General features: G+C 40.8%; 1 protein-coding gene and 1 long non-coding RNA gene across 2 annotated transcripts; one reads left to right on the top strand and one right to left on the bottom strand.

Annotated features, from left to right (window-relative positions):
• Positions 1–1,175: 1,175 nt before the first annotated feature.
• LOC134140002 (uncharacterized) lies at positions 1,176–4,079 on the bottom strand. Its single transcript, XR_009958319.1, has 3 exons — positions 3,822–4,079; positions 3,174–3,284; positions 1,176–1,376 (listed from the first exon to the last, which is right to left on the bottom strand). It is a non-coding gene; the product is annotated as an uncharacterized LOC134140002 (long non-coding RNA).
• Positions 3,828–8,202, top strand: NDNF (neuron derived neurotrophic factor). The gene is made up of 3 exons (XM_062574802.1): positions 3,828–4,092; positions 5,114–5,238; positions 6,243–8,202. Exons 1-3 carry the CDS (start codon positions 3,905–3,907, stop codon positions 7,634–7,636), a joined length of 1,707 nt encoding a protein of 568 aa, XP_062430786.1. The 5' UTR covers positions 3,828–3,904; the 3' UTR covers positions 7,637–8,202.
• The last annotated feature ends 419 nt before the right edge of the window (positions 8,203–8,621 follow it).

Genomic DNA, 8,621 nt, shown 5'->3' on the forward strand with positions numbered 1-8,621 from the left:
ACTTGTGTGAAAGGATGGTATAACTCTAAGAGCATGTTTTTCAAAACCTGTTAAGTGATTTTTTGGATGCCTCTTTGCTATTTTGGTGTCCCACTTTCCAAAGTGTGGTGTATGCAAATTGCGTCCCTTTTAAGCCTCTGCGGTTGGATATATGAAAATGAAGGCACTCAAAACCCTATTCACTTGTAAAGGGTACAAAATTATAAAACTTCCATTTTTCATTTACAATAGCAATTTTGTAAACCATTTCTTGTATAAATGGGCCAGTGCTGCTTTTGTAGCCTGGTAAAGATCACGGGACTAAACCTGCTCTATCTTTTGTGGTTGTTGTTAAGCTGAAATGCTTTAATAGTTAGATACAGAGAATAGAGATAAATCTTCCACTTTTCTCTCCATCACAGTTGTTAATGGGGACAGAGATACTGTCCGCAAGAGTTTTTAAAGGGGATTAGCTAGTTAAGTTATTTAAGAAGTGAAGCTTAGTCTGAGTAGTCCTATAATCAAAAAGAGTTTATTTTAATAAAGATTACACTGCACTGGAGCTGACTATAAGAATATACAATATTGCAATTGCAAGAGGTTCATGTGGAAGATGCTGTCTTCAGAAAGTGTTTCTTACCTAACCAAATAATCTGTTTTAACTGTAGTGATTAAGTTAGAAATAATTTCTTCCCTGTTGGCCATGGATAATACTTGAAAAACCAATAAACAATGTGTTAGAGCACACAGAACTCATCCTACTTTGTATGACAGGAGATTTCTGCTGACTTTGGTGACTCAAGTCAGCAAGTATTTTGACTTATGATCTTTGCTCCAAAAGGTCAAATGTCATTAACTTTGCTGATATGTATAAACACTTCAGTCTGAATTCAAGAAAATATGTCCATTGTTATCAAAAGCTAAGTAAGGAACTAGTTAGGATAAATGTTGACAAATACTGTGGAGGCCAAATCATGATTTAACTGTAAGTAGCAATTACATATCTTCCATAAAGCCACCTATTCTTTCTTTTCCTTAGGACAGAGCAGTGCAGTAACCTATTATTAAAATATTAAAACCAATAATAACATATACAATTAAAAACCTGTTAGTGATAGGGATAAATGTTATAAGCCCCGCTACTGCTAATAGGGAATTATGGTAATGGATGCCATGTGGCCATGTGTTGCTGTCATGAGGTTTTCACTGAATAAATAAGGGTGTAGCTGACGCCAACTGAAAAATGACTTACAGTAGCCACAATGCGTTCATGGCTTTCCTGAGAAACAGAGTGGTTGAGCATAACGTATAGGTTACTCAGCTCACTGCAGAGCTTCCCAACCCATTTGCTGCCTGCTTTCGGAGGGCATGGGATCCTCTATGGTGACGCTGTCTACCTGAAAGAAGAGCATATAAGAGACTCTGCCACGTGAACCTCAAGCATTTTCTTCCCTCTTTCACTTTTTTTTTTTTTTTTTTTTTCCTTTTCTCAGGAAGGGGAAGATCTGGCTGTAAATACAGTAATATGCAGGTTTAGTTGTCAGGTGAGGCAAGAGTGAAAGGAAGTGAGGATAAAATTGCATCCTGGTGAGTGAGTTTTCAGTGAGTTTCACTTACCAGTTATGATTACTTGGGGTTTGCTACATACTTTCCTTTGTACCTCTTGCCTCACAAGTTTCTTTTGTGTGAGCGGAAAAATAGGTTAAGGAAAGGGATTGAGCTGGACAGCAAGAATGAGAGAAAACATTAGAAAGCAGGATTGGAATGAAGTTGAGATAAAAGGGCAAGGGAAAGCAGAGAGGAAGGAAGTAAAGTACAGCATGGGGAACCAGCACTGTTTATGAAAGGGCCAATTAAATAGCAATGATGTTACAGGCAGAGGAAGCAGTATGAGGGTGAAAATAGCCCTGTGCAGGCCCTTTTGGTGTCAGGAGACCTACTTTCCTGAATTCGAACGGCTGTGTTTATACTTACTGGGAGCAGGACTGACTGCAGGACAGACAGATGCAGCAATCTCTTGTCTTTGCACTGCAGAAGGGGAACTAGATACAGCAGAGAACGATGACTTTGGAAAATTTTGTCAGGAGCTGATGGGGATCTCCATGTGAAAAAGAAGATGTCCTGTGCTTGTGCTGCATATTCCTGCATTTGGAAGCCTGTGGCAAGTTTCACCACGGATCTGGTGGTGAAAGGAGGAATGGATGGAAGCTGACTGGCAGCTGATCATTTGCATCCAAGAAAGAGTGTGGGAAGGGGAGTGGGAATTTCTGGGGCTGCAGGGTCTTGCGCAAAGCTCCCAACAGCCAAGAGAGGGGAGGGATCGGACAGTGAGGGGGGTCCCAGGCTGAGACCACACTCAGACTCCTGCAGGCTGCAGCAACTTTTCTCAAGTTTTCAGAAGGTAACTCCAGGCGGGGAAAGGAGGCAGCTGCTGCTCAGGGGCACGTATTTATATTTTCATAAAGAGCATGAAAGGGAAGAGCAATTTTATTGTGCTCAAACTACATCATGCCACTTCTCAAGGAGCTTGTGTTTACTATTTTTGTGTAAGAGATTAGAGAAAGGTCAAGTGGAAGAAAAAGCCCAGCTTAATACTAGATTTGATCTTAAAGAAAAATAAAGTTGGTTATAAAACCATAGTCAACTTACACTGCACTGTAAGGACAGGTGAATGCCCACATATTCGGCCAACTAACAGCAATAAAAGTAAGATAAAAATGTTCTTGCCAGCTCAGTTTCTGTCATGCTTTTCTCTTAATCCAGTGGCTAATAACATCTAGGCAATAGCTTAGAATTCTTTCTGCTTTAAAAAATGTTATCATTTAGCAATTTAAACTCACTTTACTCATGGCAAAATATGGGCTTTGCTTCCCCCCTCCCCATACCAGGGCCATTATGTATGAGATCATCTACTTTAGTGAAAGGAGATGGTCTATCCCACCGTATAACTTAGGGTAGTCATTACTGACCTAGTTGTAGACATAATAATGAAAGGCTGAGATTATGAATTATTATGCCTAATTTGTAAGGGATTCTCTGCTTTTCTGTTTTGGAATTCCCATCGGACCTGAGTATTCAGCCCTGCTGAATTGCATGTTAATACAAATGTGCTTTGAATACGTGGGGGATTATAGCACATATTTTCCTAAATCACTGTTTTTATAAAAAAGAGCAATTTCACTGGAAATACTTACTTTTCAAAAGGATTGTTGGAAGCCCAACCAAAATCTCCTAAGGGAAGTGAAGTCCACGTATGCTCCATCTGCTCCGTGCTTACTCGTTACCATGTCCAACAAGCTCTGCTTCTGCTACGGCAAAACACTGAATTGTAGCTCTTCCAAAATATGTGCAAGGCTTTTGCTCTTCTTTAATGAGAGGGAGATAACAATCTGAAACCGGTGTGTGGGCTTGCTTTCAGTTACAGTTTGAGATGAAAAAAATCATATTTATATACTTCTATCCAGCCCCTCTGCCAATGCAATCTTAGTTCTTATGACATGTATTCCCAGTGCTTGTATGGCAGTGGGTGGTAAAGATTTCTACAAGCTGCGAAGTGCATGGAGGGCACCTTGTTGTAGGTAAGTCTGCATTTCAGTGGTGGAATAGGCCTTTCAACCCCATATCCCCCTTTTAAACTCCCCCACATTCTACAGCCCTTGAAACACATCTAAGTTTGGTTTTACCATATCACTTTACCATAAAGATTTGTTTGCTACCATTAGTTTACATATGATTTGCCAAAGACTGCTCTCAGCCCTTTGGCAGGTCTAGGTCAACCCGCAGGATCTAAATCTGTGACTGAGTCATGCCTAAACCCACTACTTCACTGCAGTTGCACTCACCGGAATGAGTCAAGTTGGTGGCAGTGTCTGCTGTGCATCTTGTTCAGTGATGCTGAGGTGGGAATCCCTTCTGTTGCTCTAGGATGCTCCTACTTCACTGTGCTCTGCTTTTGCTGCTGCTGCCGCTCAGCTCAAGGACACAGAAGCTGCCTACCAGAGATGAGGAGCTCTTCCAAATGCAGATCCGGGACAAAGCATTTTTTCATGATTCATCAGTAATCCCAGATGGAGCTGAAATTAGCAGCTATCTCTTCCGAGACACACCTAAAAGGTAATTTGGTCCCGTTTAAATGACAGAGTTGTATTTTGGAGTTAGTAGTTTTATTTGTAAGGAATTTTGAAACCAAACTTTGGATTAAAAAATAAGAAAAATACAGATGTTAGTGTCCTGTCTGGTAAAGTAACTGTGCAAGTTTTCTTCCCAATTCAGCCTTCCTTATGGAGGTGCTATCCAATTTACTTGACCTGCAGCATAAGCCCAGAGATGCCACAGACCACAGGTGTTCCCTAAAGTGGGGCTGCTAACCATGTCTGGGGACAAAGGGAGAGAGAAGGAAATCAGAAACTAGAGTTGCCCCACAATACTTGTCCCTCTTCATTATTTAATTTTGTGCTTTAAAGAAGCAGCATAAGCCAGTCTGGACTGAACTCCTGTTTCCTAGCCTCACCTTTTTGTGCTAGAAAATACTATGGTTAGATGGGAGAAGAAACCGAGGCTCCAAAGAGTTCAGGGAAGACCAGCATTGCCACTTCCCTCCTCATATCAGACACCTCCCTAAGCTTTCATAAATGAGAAACATTTTAGAATACATGCCATATAGTGGTTTGGGGAGGAGAGGAAAAGGGAGACAACAGGATCTTTATGTGCTTCTAGGGTCCTTTCCCAGATACATTGTAAAAAGCCTGATCTGTATTGAAGAGCATACCCCTAAGTTTCAGGAAAGATCCTGTTTCCCTCATTTATACCGTTGTGACCATTGATATCTTATAACAGGTAAGAAGTAAAGCTGATGGAGGGGAGGGCAAGAGGCGAGAAACCCCTCTGCCATGAATTAACAAGTGGGTGTGAAATCTGCTGCACCATCTTAGTGGGGGCACTTCAGTCCCCATCTCTGTAGCTCTTGCTCATCATGCTTTGTATGCCCCCCCCAAATATGCATGCTCTTGCTTTTAAGCAACACTTCTGTCTCTGTTGCCCCACCAAGATGGAGCTTGATAATGTAAAGTCAGCCCCTGATGGTTGGCTGCTATCAGAATTTATTAATGTTATGGCTTTGTTAACCTTCCCCTAGGTATTTCTTTGTGGTAGAAGAGGACAACACTCCCTTAGCAGTGACAGTGACACCATGCGATGCCCCTCTGGAGTGGAAACTGAGTGTGCAAGATCTCCCAGAGGAAGCCAGTGGAGAAGGTTCAGGTAACAAACCGTCAAAGACTTTCCTTGGACCTCAAAGACCTGCTTTTCTCCTGGATTCAAAAGATCTCAGATCAGTCTCAGTGTGATGCTGAGAGTTTCATACCAGGCCCGTGTTTGTAATCTCCCACTGTTTGGATCTTCAGCCCCAGTCCTGCCTTTGTGCAGGAAACTGGCAGCAGGTAGCAACATGAGAAGAGATGTGCTTGAGTTAAATCAGTTTCTGGTGAACTAAGCATACATAGGTCATAAAATAACGTTGAAAAACTAAGAAGTGCATTAGTGAAAAGACCTATGGGAGCTCTATCTGGTACAGCAGTAACATAAAACGTAAAAGCTAAGGGTAAGATTATAGACTGCACTGAATGCTGCCACAACAAACCTAACTCAGTTTCATGGGGGACTTTGCTAAGGGCTGTGTACACAAGATAAGAACTGAAGAGACGAGGATTTGCATTCTGGCAAGGCTGGACTTACTCCTTTGAGAACTTATTTGTAGGCACACTTAAAAGCTTATTTGAAGGTAGTAACACCTACAACTCCTACTCAGAAGAGAAAATGTCATTGGCTTTCAGAACCTCTTACGCAAGTGCCAAATGCCATACATACCAGACTGTATTAGGATAGTCACCCTCTGCCCTCACCGTACTTAGTCACATGGGTTTAGAGTGGCTCCAAGGACCAAGCCCAGAAGATAGACAGTGGCGCTGGTACTTCCTGGGGAATTATAGGACATTTCCAAGATGAGTGCTTGGAGTAACCTAATGGAGGGTATTAATCACCATCCACGAGGCTCCATTAGTATTGGTCAGATGTGATTTCTATTGCATTTTATTTAATCTAGGTGCCAAACCAGCTTACCTGTCTGATGTGACAGAGACCTCAGAAGATACAATCTTTTTATCTCATTTTTGTATTTTATAAAAAGAGTCTTTCAGAGTTTTATTTTCTCATATTTGCAGATCTTTGTATGTCTATATAAATGTCTGTCTTTGCTTACAATCTAGGTGAACCAGAACCTCTTGAGCAGCAGAAACAGCAGATTACTAATGAAGAAGGCACAGAGCTGTTCTCTTACAAAGGCAATGATGTTGAATATTTTGTGTCCTCTAGTTCCCCATCTGGTTTGTACCAACTAGATCTGCTGTCAACAGAGAAGGATACACATTTTAAAGTCTATGCAACCACTACTCCAGAATCAGACCAACCTTATCCTGAATTACCTTATGATCCTAGAATTGATGTCACTTCTCTGGGACGTACAACAGTGACGCTAGCATGGAAACCAAGTCCCACTGCCTCTTTACTGAAACAACCAATTCAGTATTGCATAGTCATCAATAAAGAGCACAATTTCAAAAGCCTCTGTGCTGTTGAAGCCAAACTCAGTTCTGATGATGCCTTCATGATGGCTCCAAAACCAGGTCTGGATTTCAGTCCATTTGACTTTGCCCATTTTGGCTTCCCTTCAGACAACAACTCTGGCAAAGAACGTGGTTTCCTAAAATCATCGTCAAAGTTTGGGCGCCAAATGTCTTCAAAGCCAAGAGTTGATCTGCATAAGATTTGCATTGGGAACAAGAACATCTTCACAGTGTCTGATCTAAAACCTGATACGCAGTATTACTTTGACATGTTTGCAGTAAATACTAACACTAACATGAGCACTGCATATATTGGCACCTTTGCCAGAACAAAAGAGGAGGCTAAACAAAAGACAGTTGAGCTGAAGGATGGCAAAGTAACAGATGTATTTATCAAGAGAAAGGGAGCCAAATTTCTCCGATTTGCTCCTGTTTCATCTCACCAAAAAGTCATCTTCTCTGTTCATTCGTGCCTGGATGCTGTTCAGATCCAAGTTAGAAGGGATGGAAAACTTCTCTTGTCTCAAAACGTTGAGGGTGTACGGCAGTTTCAGCTTCGAGGAAAAGCAAAAGCTAAATATCTAATCAGGCTGAAAGGAAGCAAAAAAGGTGCTTCCATGTTGAAGATTTTGGCTACAACAAGGCCCAATAAACAGTCATTTCCTTCTCTTCCTGAAGATACGAGAATCAAAGCCTTCGACAAACTTCGCACATGTTCTTCTGTCACAGTGGCATGGCTAGGGACGCAAGAGAGAAACAAATTCTGCATTTACAAAAAGGAAGTGGATGATAATTATAATGAAGAACAGAAGAAAAGAGAACAGAACCAGTGCTTGGGTCCAGATACAAGGAAGAAATCAGAAAAGGTTCTCTGTAAATACTTCCACAGCCAGAATATACAGAAAGCAGTTACTACAGAGACAATTCGAGGCCTGCAGCCTGGCAAATCCTACTTGCTGGATGTTTATGTCATAGGGCATGGAGGGCACTCTGTTAAATACCAGAGCAAATTGGTGAAAACAAGGAAGTTCTGTTAGTACCCCTGTACATAGAAATATATGGAACTCCAATCTGAACGTTATCCTACTTTAAGTATACAGACTGACTACTCGCACAGCTGAGAAGTTGTGACCTCTATTTGTACTGTGTAGAAAAGATACCAACTTGTATATTTATGTTTACATAAGTAATTGGAGGAACTGAGGCTGATGCCCTCTGGAAGCATCTGGCAGTTGTATTATCATGTGTCTGGTGACCTACACGTGATGCTCAGTATATGTCCAAGGTAGCAGGAAACTTTGAAGGAACTGGCACTCCTTTGCTTCCATATTGCATGAACTGCTTCTAAATTATTTTATTACCTAAAAGCCTGAGATAAATCAGTCATCTACCTTGTTATTCACACATAAAACACACAGCCACATGCCTTCTCTCTCAATGTAGGCGGTAGGGTTTCTGTAAATTATTTTATAGAGACTTGTTTTAAATGTTTATGTTTCTATGATTGTAAACTATTAAAATTTCTCTCCATTAAAATACAGATCTAAACTAAGTATTAACTGGGCTGAACATTAATCAGTTTCACTGCTAATGTAAATTCTTACCTAGCTCATTTTCATGTTTAAATACTGTATGTATTTCATGTACAAAATTGCCATAACATTATATTCCTGTACATAAAATTAAAAGTATTAGATGATATATTGTTTCTTTTTTCTTGACCTTCTAAGGGGAGAAACAGACTTGGGAACAAAACAGGCATGCTGAAACTTAAACTGAATTCAACTAGAACATGCCTTTCTGCAGTTGTTGTTCTTAATGTCTTGGGAAAGGTGATCAAAGTCTGGTAGAATTACTGATGTTATGGAGCCGGTGATTAAAATTCTGCAAGGGAGCACAGGACACTGAATGAGAGGCATTTCAGGCATACATTGAGATTGTTGTGATTTAAGTCCTAAAGGAATAGGATGGCACAGAAGACCTTTAGTTGCCCTGGGTGAGAACAGATCCTGTTTCATTGTG

The sequence above is a fragment of the Rhea pennata genome, chromosome 4, assembly GCF_028389875.1.
Source record: "Rhea pennata isolate bPtePen1 chromosome 4, bPtePen1.pri, whole genome shotgun sequence".
Lineage (NCBI taxonomy): Eukaryota > Metazoa > Chordata > Aves > Rheiformes > Rheidae > Rhea > Rhea pennata.

What these genes read in the sequence shown, in the direction of transcription:
- NDNF (XM_062574802.1), top strand. Translation starts at nt 3,905, where the DNA reads ATGCTCCTACTTCACTGTGCTCTGCTTTTGCTGCTGCTGCCGCTCAGC. An exon ending in TTCCGAGACACACCTAAAAG is followed by an intron (nt 4,093 to 5,113) that starts GTAATTTGGTCC and finishes ACCTTCCCCTAG; the next exon opens with GTATTTCTTTGTGGTAGAAG. An exon ending in AGCCAGTGGAGAAGGTTCAG is followed by an intron (nt 5,239 to 6,242) that starts GTAACAAACCGT and finishes CTTACAATCTAG; the next exon opens with GTGAACCAGAACCTCTTGAG.